Source organism: Lacerta agilis, chromosome 7 (assembly GCF_009819535.1).
Source record: "Lacerta agilis isolate rLacAgi1 chromosome 7, rLacAgi1.pri, whole genome shotgun sequence".
Classification (NCBI taxonomy): Eukaryota; Metazoa; Chordata; class Lepidosauria; order Squamata; family Lacertidae; genus Lacerta; species Lacerta agilis.
This window is the reverse complement of record NC_046318.1, coordinates 6,987,234-7,004,194: the sequence shown is the minus strand read 5'-3', so window position 1 is coordinate 7,004,194 and position 16,961 is coordinate 6,987,234. Positions and strand designations below refer to the sequence as shown.

At 42.5% G+C, this 16,961-nt stretch overlaps 1 protein-coding gene across 1 annotated transcript; it reads right to left on the bottom strand.

Moving 5' to 3' along the window:
* Positions 1-4,335: 4,335 nt before the first annotated feature.
* Positions 4,336-14,347, bottom strand: LOC117049361 (snaclec bitiscetin subunit beta-like). Its single transcript, XM_033154036.1, has 5 exons — positions 14,267-14,347; positions 10,972-11,198; positions 9,945-10,082; positions 6,673-6,808; positions 4,336-4,472 (listed from the first exon to the last, which is right to left on the bottom strand). The coding sequence occupies exons 1-5, from the start codon at positions 14,325-14,327 to the stop codon at positions 4,390-4,392; spliced, it is 645 nt and encodes a 214-aa protein (XP_033009927.1). The 5' UTR covers positions 14,328-14,347; the 3' UTR covers positions 4,336-4,389.
* Between the last annotated feature and the right edge of the window lie 2,614 nt (positions 14,348-16,961).

The following is a 16,961-nucleotide window of genomic DNA, read 5'->3' as shown; positions in this document are numbered from 1 at the left end:
GGGCATTGCAGTATAGCTTAGAGGGCCAAGAAGATGCCAGAGTGGTGGTTGTTATTTGTATTTTTTTCGCTGTTACCTCAAAAGTCACACAAGTGAAATTTCTTTGAAGAGTTCCAGCTGAGATTAGCTGGGAAGATTTTTTTTTTTAAAAAAATCTAATTAGCAGATCAGAACCAATTTCATCTGTTTCTCCTTCGCAGACTCACCCTTCACCCTTTGCAAGGAACATTGCAGTCTGCAAACAGCCTTATCATTTTCTTTGTGCAGATCTACAAACAGATTTGGAATTAGCCTGCCCAAGCAACTTTATAAGAAAACGGACATCCCTTACAGAAAGTGTCTTCCTTCTCAGGGGCAGAGCATCTCTGAGTGTAGCAATGTGGAGAATTAAACAGCTTTTAAGCAGAGGTGGATGAAATATCGTTTCCCAGGGTGTTAGCTCAGGTATGAACTTCTGCTACTGTCAGGAATAGACAGGTGCTTGTGGGGTGAGGAAGTGAAAAGCAGACTTCCATTTGGATAAGAAGAGGCAGGGGCGTAGCAAGGGGGGCGGAGGGGGCCCCCTGGTTCCATAATAAAGGGGGTGACAAATTTTAAAGGAACAATTTTTTTTTTTGAAAATGCCTGCTCCGAAGGTCTTATCTTACTATACTAGGGATTATATAGCTATATATGAAATTTCATGCATATCGGTTAATATCTTGACCCTCCTCCACCAAAATAGCTGTTCACTTGGCTGTTTTCCTATGTCATGAAGGCTGAAATTTCAGTTCAGAGAACACTTACTGTTCCCAACCCTAACCCTGTGGAAAGCCATCTAATTAGACTTTAATTTGATTTTGAGATGTTTTTAGGAGGTAATTTAATTATTTTATACCAATGTTATGTATCTGATGTTAGCCACCCTGAGCCCGACTTCAGCCAGGGAGGGCGGGATATAAATAAAAGTTTTTTATTATTATTACTTGTTATTATTCCTTTGTAAGAAAATATGAAATAACTTAAAACCATTTTTGCGGGGGGGATCAATGGGGGGGTTGACAACAAATTTTCCGCACTGGGTACGACCCGACCTTCCCATGCCTCGGGGGGGGGGGGGGCGTGACAAATTTTTTTTTTGCCCCCGGGTACCAATTTACCTTGCTATACCCCTGAGAAGAGGGTTAAGAAACCAGTATTTACTTCACATGTAAATAGCTTTCAAAATCTCACAAGTGTAAAATACAGGTGAGATTTGTGAAACAAGAAAGAAAGGCACAAATGAGAGAGTAAAATAGATGGTTAACTTGTCATGAAGGTGAAGGAAAGAGTTGGGTGGATTTTCCACTGTGACCTTGGAAGTCACAAGTTAGCTGTGATTCCTGCTTTGCAGGAATCCAACTCTGCAATTCTATGAGTGTGACTCAGAGGGGAGCAAATTGTTCTCTCGGAATCGGGACTTCTGTCCCTCTTGTGAGACAAAAACGGACGGCTGCCTTGTGTGGTCTGCCCATTGGCAGACAGAGCCCGCTGAAGCAGAATTTGTGTGTTTGCTGACTGTCTCCTGCCTCCGAGCACTTGGTCCAGCACCTGCACAACCTCACCTACATCCAAGGACAATGAGAAGTAGAGCTGGAGGCCATCAGCCTTTTGCTGGCACTGAGCTCTAATGGTACGTGATGTGTTCTAGAAGAAGAAGAAGAAGAAGAAGAAGAAGAAGAAGAAGAAGAGGAGGAGGAGTTTGGATTTGATATCCCACTTTATCACTACCCGAAGGAGTCTCAAAGCGGCTCACATTCTCCTTTCCCTTCCTCCCCCACAACAAACACTCTGTGAGGTGAGTGGGGCTGAGAGACTTCAGAGAAGTGGGACTAGCCCAAGGTCACCCAGCAGCTGCATGTGGAGGAGCGGGGACGCGAACCCGGTTCACCAGATTACAATTCTACCACTCTTAACCACTACACCACACTGGATCTCATGCTAGGTCACTGTTATCCACCTACTTATGGGCCCTCTCAAAGAACCCTAAAAAGGTTAGCCAGACAGAACTTATATTTGAGAAGCCAGGCCAACTCTACTTCAGCAAGGTATGTTCTTAGTAATTTGATCTTTAATAATGACACTTTCTACCACTTTTCTTCAAACGGATGTTAAGTTAACGCACCTGTAATTTCCCGTATCCTTCCTGGAATACTTCTTTTTTAAACAGTGTTACATCACCTGCTTTTCTGTCCTCCACCATGGAGGCTGATTCTAGGGACATGTTACATATTTCTCCAAAAAGGCTAGCAATTTCAGATTTGAGTACTTTAAGAACTCCAATGTGGATGCCGTCCATATCCAGCGTTTTGTTCATTTTTAACTCCAATAAGGCCCATAAGGGTAAAGGTGTCTATTCTTTAAACATGCAAGTATCAAACATGTAAGAACTAACTTAGTTGGTCTCTAAGGTGCTACTGGAAGGAATTTTTTTTATTTTTTATTTTGTTTTGACTATGGCAGACCAACTCGGCTACCTGTAAATGTAAGTCTCTGCCATTGACAACCATCAAATCCTGGTAACCTCTGAGCATTATTATTATTATTATTATTATTATTATTATTATTATTCCCTTCACCAGAGGCCTTTTTACTAGGTATTGTCAATCAGGAAATCCCAGTCAAAGATAAAGTAATTTTTATGTATGCCACGACAGCAGCAAGGATATTACTAGTAAAGAACTGGAAGACAGAAGTGATTCCGACAGTTGAAGAATGGCAGTTGAAGATGATCGATTATATGGAGCTCGCAGAAATGACCGGGAAAATCCGGGACCAGAGGGACGATGTGGTGGAGAAGGATTGGAAGAAATTTAAGGACTATTTAAGAAATTATGCAAAAATAGGACAAACTAACGGGAAGAATCCGAGAGCAGCGGGACCAGAAATTCATCAAAGACTGGTTAAAGTTTACGAACTATTTGAAAGACAATTTACATTTGAATACGTTAATAGGATTTCAAGAAGTTTTGTAGTGAACGTGTAGAACTATTATTGTAAGTAGGATAGTAAAGTAAGGGAAATTCTTTTTTTTGAAAATGTAAGCAATGGTTGATTAAAGAAGTATAATATTAAGTTAACATTTAGAAAACCACTTGAAGGGACTGACGGAAGTCACGGCTTGGTAGCCAAATGGAAAATATATGAAAATGTTTGTTAAGGATTATTGTAGTATTTTAGTGTAAAAATAATAAAAATTATATATACGAAATTATGCAAAAATAAAGATTTAAGAAAGGAGCAGACGGAAGTAAAAGGCAACAGCTAGAATAAATTATAATTAAAGGAATAAGCTTAATAGTACATTTTATTGGTTAGAACTATGAGGTTAAAGGTTACTACAGATGTGATACAATGTACGCAGAAGGAGAGGGTGTGAGGAGGTCTTTAAGACAATGTAAAGGAAAGATGTATTGGAATATGATAATGTATTGATGTTGTTGTTTTATTGTTAGTTTTGTGGTTGTTTTGTATTTGTTTTTTCATTTTGTGTTCTTATATCAGAAAATAAAAAACTTTTGTGATTCCCTTCAACACTTTGTCATTTGTTGACTATAAACACAATCCATTGCAATGTTCTTCTCTGCCAGATATCCATCGAGATCGTTGCACAAAGAGATGTGTTCTTGCTTTGCCCTATTTCTTTCCATGGGCTGCTGCTCAGGAGAATATCTTGGTGAATTGTGCCTCACATAAGCAGACATATCTATTATGTCTAACAAATGATACACAAGTTATAATTAAGAAAAAAACAAAGAAAGCTGCCTGTTTATACAGGACACAGTGATGTATAATGCAGAGCAATTAAACATACATAGCCATAATAACAAGTTTGCATTCAGCAGTGCTGTTGACAAATTTCTGTATCTTTTGTGTGTACAATGATATACCCATGATTTTTCCATTGGATTTGCACTTCCTTTCATGTTTGTGCGACTTCTCTTTGAACTGATGATTAAAACTACAACCATTTCTTTTTTTCTTTAAACCCAATAACAGCATTCAATTAACTCTTCAAGGATTTATCTGACACGCCTAAGGAGAGTGTTTTCAGCATTTAAAATGTATGACTAGGCCATTAAATGGTGAAATAAGTAATGTTTTAATGAATGATTTGTAATTATTTTCAAATTAAAGGTTTCTCATCAATATTCCTCAAATCCCCGTGGAGGTTAAATAGCACATAGATCTTGTTAAGCACTCAAATTGAACCAGACTTTATTTAAGTAGTACGAACTCTAAATAATGGCATGTGTCAATATCTGGACCACATTTAACAAGTAGCACTTAAGCAAAAAAAATTATTTTGTCCGTGTCCGTGTTTGTTAAAGCAGGTTCAGTAGAAGAGGTTGCATTATTCTTCTGTTGCGATTATGGGGGTGTCAGATTGGGTTTGTAGCTGCAGACGAAGGGTAGTTTCTTTTTGCAATCAGAGCCGTCCCAGTTACCCTGGCCTGGAAGAAAAACAAGTAGTGAATAAAAACAAAATAAAATCCAAAGATTCATTAGAAAAAATATTAACTTCTCACCAAAAATGCCAGGCACCTTGTAAGTTTATTCACTTAAGCTTTTGTCTAGTGATATATATATATCCCATTCAGTTTATTAAAACTTAAAACTTGAAAATATCCTCTGGGGAGCAGCCACATGACAGGCCAAATGGTCAGCCAGTGAGGGCTGAGTTCTGCTCCCTTCACTGCAAACAGGAATCAGTTGAAAAAATTCCTTCCAGTAGCACCTTAGAGACCAACTAAGTTTGTTATTGGTATGAGCTTTCGTGTGCATGCACACTTCTTCAGTATGCACACGAAAGCTCATACCAATAACAAATTTAGTTGGTCTCTAAGGTACGGTGTGGTGTAGTGGTTAATAGCGGTGGACTCGTAATCTGGTGAACCGGGTTCGCGTCTCCGCTCCTCCACATGCAGCTGCTGGGTGACCTTGGGCTAGTCCCACTTCTTTGAAGTCTCTCAGCCCCACTCATCTCACAGAGTGTTTGTTGTAGGGGAGGAAGGGAAAGGAGAATGTTAGCCGCTTTGAGACTCCTTCGAGTAGTGATAAGGCGGGATATCAAATCCAAACTCCGCTACTGGAAGGAATTTTTTATTTTGTTTCGACTATGGCAGACCAACACGGCTACCTACCTGTAACTAGAACCATAGGAATCAATTGTTTCGCTTGAGTTTTATGCTTAAGAGAAGATCTGTCACAAATTGGGTGAGTGGTTTTCTTTGGGCAGCTCATTACTCACTTTATATGCATCTGGTACCCTTACTATTTTAGGGGAACAGGAGACAAGTGTGGTAGAAGTGGTTTGGACACACTAAAATGCATATTTTTTTCAGGGCATGAAATGTATGTTCAAATTACTTCCACCACACACACAATGATATGGCCATCATAAAAGCCCTTTTGCTCCAGCATAAAGAACAGAATAATATGACCACTCTTCTGGAATTTCTCCCTGATGAATTTGTGTGCTCCAATCCTTTCTGGAGCACCAGTTATGTCCTCAATAGGTTTGCCAAACTACTTTTAAAAGTTCCAAGGACCTATATGAGCTTGGAGAAGGTAAACTTTGCATTTGAATGTAAACTTTGCATCAGGGTTGTGACTGAAAATGGACCTAAGGTGGATTGCACCTAAGGAGAATATGGATATTCATCCTGAAATAAAATATTGAGTGATTTCAAGGAAAGTCAAAACAGGTTTGCTAACGCTTGCCAAATTTCTCAAGACATGGCAGCCACCAAATTTTCTACAGTGAAATTGAAGATGAATGTAGATGTTCATCCCAAAATGAAATCCCTGGATTCCAGGGAATCCGAAACGTTTTTGACAAAATTAACATTTATTAGGTGGTTCCTCAGCGCTCCCCCCCCCCACTTTGCACTGTCAGGTTTGACTGCATCTGTATCTTGAAATTGGGCTGTGACAGACATGTGTCTTTTTTGGTACTATGAAAGAGACAAGCAGCTGCTGCAACGTTGTTCATCTGGGCATTTCACTCTGATTTGAACTAGTTTGATGAGAAATAATACCTAATTTGAGGAGGGTGGGAGTGAATCAGCTCTAAACTTCCTTTTTAGGGAGCTCACTCTATTCTGCGGTGGAACTTTGATGCAAATTGCACTCGTGATGTCCTAAAATTAACATCGGCCTGCTGTATCCAATGGCATTTCAATGGCACAAAGCAAACAAAACACAACCAACATGCAAAGTGTTAAATATCACTTTAGCTTAAAGCAGGGGTAGGCCCACAGACGGTCCAGGAATCAACGTGTTTTTACATGAGTAGAATGTGTCCTTTTATTTAAAATTCATCTCTGGGTTATTTGTGGGGCCTGCCTGGTGTTTTTACATGAGTAGAATGTGTGCTTTTATTTAAAATGCATCTCTGGGTTATTTGTGGGGCATAGGAATTCGTTCTCCTCCCCCACCCTTCAAAATATAGTCCGGCCCCCCACATGGACTGAGGGACCGTGGACTGGCCCACGACTGAAAAAGGTTGCTGACCCCTGGCTTAAAGTATCAATTGCTGGGAAAGTGACCAGAGGACTATTTAATACTTAGAACTTTGAAAAGTGGAGAAAACCTAGCTTTCTGGGATGAACTAAACAAATACACATATCATATTTGTGGGTTACAGTGTACCTCCTAGATTTATCTTTAAGCAGATGCGACTGTGCAGAAAACTGTTAATTGCTTCCCCAAAAACATGAAGGATTGAGCTCAGTGGACGCTGAAGGAAATTTGCCCCAGAGCCATCCGTCCATTCTAGCGAAGACCCCTGCAAAATAACCAAACAGGAATTGAATGAAGACCATCACACCACCCTGTAAACTGTTTAGGAATTTCCATATTCAAGCACGGGGACTGAAACGGAATGAGCGAGAGGCGTTTTCAAAGGGATGCGCACAAAAGTGTCTCTTGCATGAAGCGGGGTTTCTGTACTTTAATACGGCACAAATTTATCAGATGGATTCTCTGCAAACAGATCGAGATTTTATGGAATCTGCCACTCAGCATTGTTCGGTGAGCACAGCTTATTCCAAGAATCTAAACAAAACCTTTTAATTAGATGTCGCCTAAAGCTCTGTTCCATTATTTACCATGTTAGACAGGCTTCTCTGTCAAATATGAATGGCAACTATGACTTTAGAAGACGCCTGCTTCTTGGGAGAAAAGCAATGACAAACCTAGACAGCATCTTAAAAAGCAAAGACATCACCTTGCCGACAAAGGTCCGTATAGTTAAAGCTATGGTTTTCCCAGTAGTAATGTACGGAAGTGAGAGCTGGACCATAAAGAAGGCTGATCGCCGAAGAATTGATGCTTTTGAATTATGGTGCTGGAGGAGACTCTTGAGAGTCCCATGGACTGCAAGAAGATCAAACCTATCCATTCTCAAAGAAATCAGCCCTGAGTGCTCACTAGAAGGACAGATCCTGAAGTTGAGGCTCCAGTACTTTGGCCACCTCATGAGAAGAGAAGACTCCCTGGAAAAGACCCTGATGTTGGGAAAGATGGAGGGCACAAGGAGAAGGGAACGACAGAGGATGAGATGGTTGGACAGTGTTCTTGAAGCTACTAACATGAGTTTGGCCAAACTGCGAGAGGCAGTGAAGGATAGGCGTGCCTGGCGTGCTCTGGTCCATGGGGTCACGAAGAGTCGGACACGACTGAACGACTGAACAACAACAACAATGACTTTTAATTCTGAACGTGCTATTTCTTTAGCTGAAAACATGAGCACTGAAGTGTGGGAACATGCTTCAAAGCCTGGTTCACACACTCAAGCAGAGCTGCATTCTGTACCATAGAGGAGGATGGCACATATTTTCCTTTCTGCAGGGCTACAGAGGTTGATCTGATCAGCACCCCAGATCATTAGCTCCAGCACCCACTGCAGCCCAAGCTGGACAAGAGGGTGAGGCTGCCTACCTGTCAATCTATGGTGAGGGGCTGGCTAGTCAGATTTTTTTGCCCCGGGTGAAGCCTCCAGAGGAGTGCCTTTGAGCAGGGGTCCCCAAACTTACCTGGCCTCGGGCTGGTTCCTCCAGAGCCGATTGTGCGGCAGGCCGGAGGGCAGGGGAGTATGCGCCCGTACATGCGCACACTGACTTTTTCCGACGTGGCATGGCACCGGAAATAGCTTGTGTGCATGCGCAAGTGTCATTTCTGGCGCACTTCTGGCACAGCGTGGCACCGGAAATAGTTTGTGCGCGTGCGCAGGGTCTCCACAGACCCGGAAGTACACCGAAAATGATACTTGTGCATGCGCAAAAGCTATTTCCGGTGCTGCGCTGACCCGGAGATGGGCAGCTGTGCTGCACCGCGCCAGTAAGAGTGGGTGGCGGGAGTTGGCCGGGGCCAGGTAATTGGCTCACGTGGGCCGTATGCGGCCCACGGGCCTTAGTTTGGGGACCCCTGCCTTTAAGATTTCCAGTCCCTTTGCATGTGTATGCAAATGTGTGTGGGGTGTGTGTGTGTGTGTGTGTGCCAAACTGCCTCTTTGACCCAGGTGAAATAAAGCCCAGTTTCGCTCCTGGTCACCTGTGGGGATAACCAACATCTGGGACAGCCAGTAATTCCGGAGTGCCTGCTCCCACTGGCTGTGAACGGGTAATTTACGTTGGTTATTAAGCTGAAGGTCGTGAGATTGTTGTTTGGAGTTCTGAAGGTTTCTGAAGGTTTCCTTGGAGTCACGAAGGCTCCTCTGGAGTTACGAAGGCTTGAGGTTCCAATAAGGAAAAGATAAAAGAGCTGGCCAAAACTAAGCGACCAAATAAAACTTAGAAATAAAATGAAATAAGAGACTGCAGTCAATGGTGGACTTGCAAGTTCCCAGCTACTGTTCTGTGCGGCTTGGTTTTCCTTTCGCTTTCTCTGTCTTGGCTTGTCTCGCACGGCTGTTCTCTCTTGGCTTGTCTCGCATACTCTACACACCGCTACAGAGAGCAGGGGCTTTTTATTAGTAAACTGAACAACGTCATAACATCATCAATAACCAATCACAACACTGTATCTGGGTGAGTTTCCGGGCGGGAAACTTCTTTCTGACCGTTATTTTGGCGCGCTTTGCTGCTAGCGCGGAGGGATCCAATCAAAAATGTTTCCCAGCATAGCGCGGAAGGTTACCAAACTGTGGCAAGGTGCAGGAGCACCTGAAAACGTATTCCCACAGTCACCATGTGGTAATTTTTGTCCACCTGATTTGAAATTGGATTGAAAAGGCAGAGGCACAGTCTGCAAAGCAGCAGCAATCTGTAGGTTACTGTGTCTTGCAGAGTGCTCTGCAAAGGGCTCCACAAGACCCAGCAGCCTTGGATTGTACTTTGCCCCATTTGGGCTGAGCCAGTTCTTTACCTGCCCCACACCTGGCCTGTGGTGTAGGGAGGGGGGGGAATGACTTGGCAAGGCAATGTGTGGTGTGCACACTGTGTATGTGCCCAAATTCACATCGACCTGCCCCACATTTTGAGGGGGGAACCACCTATAGAACAGGGGTTGTGAAGTACCTAATCAATCAATCAAAACTAGGTTTTCTGTGGACTGCTGTTTGTTCCAATTTATCACTAAAGAGTGCAAAGGCAAAACCACTTGAACCCGTGTTTAGAAAGCATGGGACCAGCAGAAGTGTGAACGAGCCCTCAGGCTTATAGCACTGGGAAGAGTTATGGGTAGAGGAGTTAGAATTGTAAAAATTGTATCTGCAAAACATTTCGCAGATTGCTGCTGTATTGCTGTATTGTTTTAACATTTGTTTGTGAGCCAGATGGACGGGGTACAAATAAATTGTTGTTGTTGTTGTTGTTGTTTAAGTGCCAAGTTTTGCTTTGGTAATGCAACTGTGCAGTACATTTTTTCTTCTCTTCAGAGTGGTGTGGAGTTACCATTTTTAGTGTTGTGCTAGTTCGACTTGCCTTTCGGTGGCTTCCTCCTGTCCAGAACTGGGCCGTCTGTTGTCCATGGTAAGTTGCCAGACTCACAAGGAAGTCATTGTGTTCTGCACTCGAGACACTGGTCAGATGTCCACCTGTGACTTTGCGTTGGCAAGTTCTCTGGAAAGTAAATTGGAAATGGGAAGAAGAAGAAGAAGAGTTTGGATTTGATATCCCGCTTTATCACTCCCCTTAAGGAGTCTCAAAGCGGCTAACATTCTCCTTTCCCTTCCTCCCCCACAACAAACGCTCTGTGAGGTGAGTGGGGCTGAGAGACTTCAGAGAAGTGTGACTAGCCCAAGGTCACCCAGCAGCTGCATGTGGAGGAGTGGAGACGCGAACCTGGTTCACCAGATTACAAGACTACCGCTCTGCCTCAGGAAATGCTACCGTCGTATTTTGTATCACGGAATAAGCAATAGGATCTCTGTGCAAACGACCACCATTTTATTCAACAGGGGCGAAATAATATGGAAGCAGTGAGTCACAGAGACACAAACGACCCCTTACAGGAGACTGAGTGGGCCACATTTATGCTACCCAATGGTACCATTATGGGGCACAGGTCCAGGGCCTAACAGGAAGGGTGGGGTGCATGACAGCACCCTGTCAGCAGCAGTCACTGCTAAATCTTTCCTTTGTCTCCCCTTTCCTTTTTACTAAGCAGATACACCACTGCAGACTGAAGCTCCCGACAGTCACGGCCACCATCTTCCTTTCCTCAGGGTGTTTTTCCTCTGGACTCTGGGAAAGAAAGATGCTTCGGCAGGTGGCAAGGACTGCCCCCCTTTCCCTTTTTTCATATTTATTTTATTATTTTATTATTTTGTAAAAATGCTTGAAGAACAAAACAAAGTAGAGACTTGCTTCTTCTCTGCAACCTAGGAAGGGAGGAGCGTAACAGGGACTTGCAGGGCAGTAGGAATTTTGTGCAGCACAAAGCCTAAGCAAGGAAGGAAACGAGAAAGATGAGCCCCCAAGAAAATCTTCATTTTGAAGATGCCCCTACCTCAGCTTCTTCCCACGTCTCTCGTTTCTGAACAAACATGTAGCACTGGTCCAGGTAACTCATCCAGCCATCAAGGCAGCCGCCTTGGCAAAACAATTCTGGCTCGACCACAGAGGAGTCATGGGATGCTGGGACCTCATTGTCCCTGGAAGGAGGGTTGTTCCAATCAAAAATGTTTCCCAGCAAGAACCGGCGGTCGCGGGACTTGACCTCCGGAAGCCCATTGCCTGGGGAAAAAAGTATGAAATCAGGCACCCCATGAAAAACACCCCCCCCCAATCACTTAAAAATGAAAGATGAAGACCCTAAATAGGGTGGAAATTGAAGAGTTGGCAGGCTATTCCTCTGAAGCGCTTTCAAAATGGCTCAGTCAGGTTTTATTCCTTGCAAAGCTGACACGTTAACAACAGGTTTTATAGTCTTCCTATATAGTATTCCGTATATTGTCTTACTAAATATACAGGTGAAACTCAAAAAATTAGAATATTGTGGAAAAGTCCATTTATGCAAGCAATTGTTTTCATTAGCTACTGGAGTTTAATATATGGGATAGTCTCATGACATGCAAAGCGAGATATGCCAAGCCTTTGCTTGTTATAATTGTGATGATTATGACATACAGCTGATGAGAACCCCAAAGCTGAGATTGTTAATTTGGGGTTCTCATCAGCTGTATGCCATAATCATCACAGTTATAACAAATAAAAGCTTGACATATCTCACTTTGCATGTCATGAGTCTACCTCATATATTAGTTTCACCTTTTAAGTTGAATTACTGAAAGAAATGAACCTTTCCACGATATTCTAATTTTTCGAGTTTCACCTGTATTGTTATGAGGTGTTTTTTTTTTGAGGGAGGGTAGACCCCCCATAATCTCTACATTCAGTGAAGTGTTAGAACAGGCTTGTCCAACAGGTAGATCGTGATCTACTGGTAGATCACTGTACGTCTGCAGTAGATCACTGGTAGATCATTGGCTCCCCCCCAAAGAAGCTGAACAACTGTGGCCCCCCTAAAGAAAGCTCAACATTTTACCTCCTCCCTGAAAAAACTCAACAACTTTGACCCGAACTCCCCCAAAAACGGGCCTTCCTCCTTCCTATAAAAAGCTCAACAACTTTGACCTGAACCCCCAAAAAAGGGGGTAGATCACTGCCAGTTTTTAACTCTGTGAGTAGATCGCAGTCTCTTGGGAGTTGGCCACCCCTGTGTTAGAATTTGAGCTAACTCAAACTCATGAATTTAGCAAAGGCCAGCCTAGCAATGACTCGCTGGGGATGGTTCACTGAAGAAACAAAAGGCTGATTATGATCTGGTTTGATTGATAATAGTAAGCCACCAGCAAAACATAAGACTCTGCCCAGTAGCTTTTGGGGTAGGATTGTCCTTGGCCAGATGTAAGCAACAGGAAGAAAAAGTGTATTGCAATGGGCCTGAGAAACAGAGGTTGCCAGGGCTACTGGGGCTGGGGGATGCTGGAAGTGGAAGGGAAAGCGCTGTTTTGTGCAAGTGCTGCTGAGAAGGAGAAGGAGAAATTGGGTAGAACTGCATGTGGGGCGGATGGGAAGCAGCTATGATGGCTGGCTGGAGTAGGCTGTGACAGAGAGACAGGGGGGCATGGCACTTGAGATGCCTCTGAATCCAATGCTGTGCTGCTGGAAAAGACAAGCCGTTCTGGAGATGCTTTGAACTCTCTCTGTAAACAGAGGTGTGTGAGCAAACCATAATTCTTAAAGGTCCTGGTCTCCGCTGTGCCTCATTTCCCCCCAAGGAAACATGAACCCTGCTTAAGTGCCAAGACACCCGGAATCCTGCTACTGCTTGGCAGAGATCTGGGTGGCCTGGAACAATATTGAGGTGAATGCAAAATTCCCCTTAGAGGCCGCTTGCATCCAGTCAGCATCCGGTCAATTCCAGTACTTCATCATTACAGCCACTTACCCCAAACCTGACTCCCAGATACAGTGGTACCTTGGGTTACATACGCTTCAGGTTACATACTCCGCTAACCCAGAAATAACGCTTCAGGTTAAGAACTTTGCTTCAGGATAAGAACAGAAATCGTGCTCTGGCGGCGCGGCAGCAGCGGGAGGCCCCATTAGCTAAAGTGGTGCTTCAGGTTAAGAACAGTTTCAGGTTAAGAACGGACCTCCGGAACGAATTAAGTACGTAACCAGAGGTACCATTGTACTCTCCACTGCTAGAGCAGTGAAGAATTTCTGGGTGTAACGTACTACATTTCTGTTTCCTTTGAGGCAATGGGAAGTTCACTGGCATTTTGTAGTACTCACATTCATATACATATGCACAAGTGGGTCGTAAGCATAGTTTCCCAGTTCAGTCTACCCAAATAGACCCTGTTTCCTCCATTAGGGAGAAGCATGGTTCCTCCTTCGTTCCCTGGGAATCCTACAGCTCTGGCCTTTGTCTCAACTGCAGACTTAGCTTTCCCCATGCCTGCTGGGCTCCAGGGAAGACAAAAGGATGAGTCTACTTCCTGCCTTTCCCCCCAGGTTATCAGCTGTTATAAGAATTTACAATTCTTTTGTATATATATATTATTGTTATTAATTTTCCAAGCAAACAGGCCACATGTCTGAGGCAGACAGGTCTCACACCATTTTGACTCTCAAAATGACCAAATGTTTACCAAATGGGTCTCTGCAAGGAAGGAGGGGTGAGGGATTTAATTGTTCCAGGAATTAAAGAAGATTAACATCTCAAAGGAATGGCCAGGCTACTGAGAAGAGACATCAGATAACAGACTTTTTGTGTGGTGTAGGTGTGATGCATCTGGGTGATGAGTTTGGGGTTACACCTCTTCCGTGATTGATGTTTCTGGGGGTGGGCTAGATTCCAGGGGGATTTTGAAATGTCTTTATAAGAGCATGCTGGCTTTGTTCTGGGTCTTTTCCCTGAAAACACCGCTGTTGCAACAGCTTCAATAAAGATCAAGCTTACTAGCTGCTTTGCTTCTCAGTTTTCTCTGGTTGGCCTCTGTCATTTACTCCTACCAATGGAGAACCTGCAGAGGACTTTGCAAGGGCTCTTGTGTACCCCATAAGGGAATAAGGGCAGATTTTCTCTTACAACACAGCCAATAACCTTCAGTTGACACAGGAGCATGTCCTGGCAAATATTTTGTCTAAAAGGGGTGTGCCAATCAATCCACTTAGTCCAAGTTCTAAAAGTATCTAGTTGTACCACTGCCAGCGTGGGAATATAGCAAAAAGTCAAGGTGATGTGTAAGGGGAGGAGTCCACCACAAGATCACGAGGCACTTTAATCTCACCTTCAGATACAGGGAGAAGCAGCACTCCTAGGTAGAGCATCAAAACTGAATGTGGCTTCATTGCCAGGTGGTAGCAAAACTTTCACCTACAGTGAAGGAAAGACTGTTTTCGTGAACACCTGTTTTTATGTATGAAGATCAAAATTCCAATCTTCTTTCACTTTAACAGGTACCTGAAATTGAACTCAGACCATTTGAAGCTCTCAAATTAATTAATTTAATTAGTTGATTAATTAAGAAGACACATGCAACTCAGACATGACATGAATTTCCCAAACTGCAGATTGTGAGCTGAATTTTCAGTGAAGTGGCAGACTCGCCTAAAGCCTGATGATAAAGCAGATAAAAAATGGATTACTGATCCATCACTGTGTGAGAGAGAGACAGGGGGAGAAGGAATGCACAAAGGTGCAGAACATGTTCAGTGATTGGAGCACTAAATATGCATTGTCGGATCTTCTGTTACATAGGAGATCTGTGGGGTGTGAATAGGGATGGAAGGATCTGTCAATTTTGGTTTTCACAGTTTCTCATTTTGCAAATCTTTTTTTTAAAATCATTTTTATTGGTTTTACAAATACAAAGTACAAATAAACAGAGAATTTAAAAAATGTATCTATATAAAGAGATTCTCTGAATCTCGGGACTTCCCCCTATCTCCTCCACGGTGTCTCGTTTTAAACATCTTCTACTGCATATTCATCCAATTTTTATAACAAACCATATTATCCATGGTAATTTTTACACTACAAGTGAAATCAAAACCCTGCTTTCGTTTCCATCTGCTTACAGTGGTCTCCTAAGTAACGTACAATCCCCCCCCCCAATTCTTTTATGAAGTTTTTGTCCTCTGTCATTTTGCAAATCTTAAATGCAGTTCTCCAGATTTTGCAGCAATTCACGATTTAGAAAACAACAACCTTTGCAGAACTTCACCAGCCTTTTATTACCAATTTATCCTAATAAACACCGTTTCGACTAATGTACAAATTTTTGCAAGCAATTTATCCTAACATAATATGAATTAATATTAGTTATTATGTTGCTTTCACCAGTAAATGCATGTCTAAGTGCTCTCTCCCTTAACATTTGCACTTATGTAAACACTGGTTGTGAATTGCACAGCAAAATCCACATAACTGCGAATTGTGAAGGATAGCCTGCGTTTCACTTTGCATATTGTTTTGAAAAGTTCAGATTTAATAGATTCGAATTCAAAGGAGACCTGAATCAAATCTCTCCTCCATTCCTTGATATGGGTGGTGACTCCATAAAGAGGAATGTTTGTATGCCACCTTGGAAGTTATTTCACATGTTTGGAAAAAAAAAATACACATTTTAATGAAATGTCTATTTAGAGAAATACCTGTTTTGTAGATTGTTCCCTTTTCTTCCCTTCTTTTAACACTAGTAATGGGCGGCAGCAGCTTCAAGTAGTATTTATCCAACTTTTGGATGACTGGAGCTATTTTCCTTTGCACAAGAAGGCTAACAGTGCATGTCTTTATTTTTATATATTCTCTCCTCCTTAAGCAAAGGAGGGTGGGGGCTTGTCTCTGACGCCACTGTTGGTTTAATTGATGATCCCTAACACCTTTCACAAACACATACTTGAATCTTATTCATCCATGGAGAATGAACACAGAGAATAGACCTACCAACCAATGTAGGGCACACAGAATCCTAGAATGGCAGAGTTGGAAGGTCTGCCAGGGGCAATCTAATCCAACCCACTGCTATGAATTTATGAGTTTGCTCAAATTCTAACACTTCACTGGTGTCAACTTTCCCCTTTTTTCTTTTTTTTAAGGTAAAAACAGGTTTTATTGAAATTTCTTTAAGATAATACAATTAATAACACAAACACAAACAGTCTAAACAATTACAAAAAACAACTACACAATCACACCATTACACACAATTACATAGTCAAGTAAGAATAAAACTTAAAAAAAGAAAAAGAAAGAAAAAAGAAAGAAAAAAGAAAAAGTTAAATTAAAATGACTTCCTAAAGTTCTGCTTCGTGTCTCTTACAAAAGCTCCTGTCTATGCCTTATTTAATAAATCAAATTTATTGCAAAATATCTTTATATACTTATCCATCGTTATCCATAATTACCTTTTCCCTTTTTTAAAGGGAATTTCCCTTATTCCGAATAGGATTCCTCGCAGGAAAAGGGAAAAGTTGACAGCTATGATGTAGAGATTATGGGGATCTGCCCCCAAACCATAAATTATAATTAGATTCATGATAGAATTGTAGAGTTGGAAGGGACCCCAGCCATCACCTAGTCCATCCCCCTGCAATGCAGGAATCTCAACTAAAGCATCCATGACAGATGGATATCCCTGTTAAGGTTATGTTCAATCCTGATTCTGCCTTCTGTGGCATTTGTTACCCCTCCAAGTTTGATGTCATCTGCAAATTTGATGAGGAAGAAGAAGAAGAAGAAGAGTTTGGATTTGATATCCCCACTTTTCACTACCCGGAGGAGTCTCAAAGCCGCTAACAATCTCCTTTCCCTTCCTCCCCCACAACAAACACTCTGTGAGGTGAGTGGGGCTGAGAGACTTCAGAGAAGTGTGACTAGCCCAAGGTCACCCAGCAGCTGCATGTGGAGGAGCGGAGACACGAACCCGGTTCCCCAGATTATGAGTCTACCGCTCTTAACCACTACACCACACTGGCTCTCAA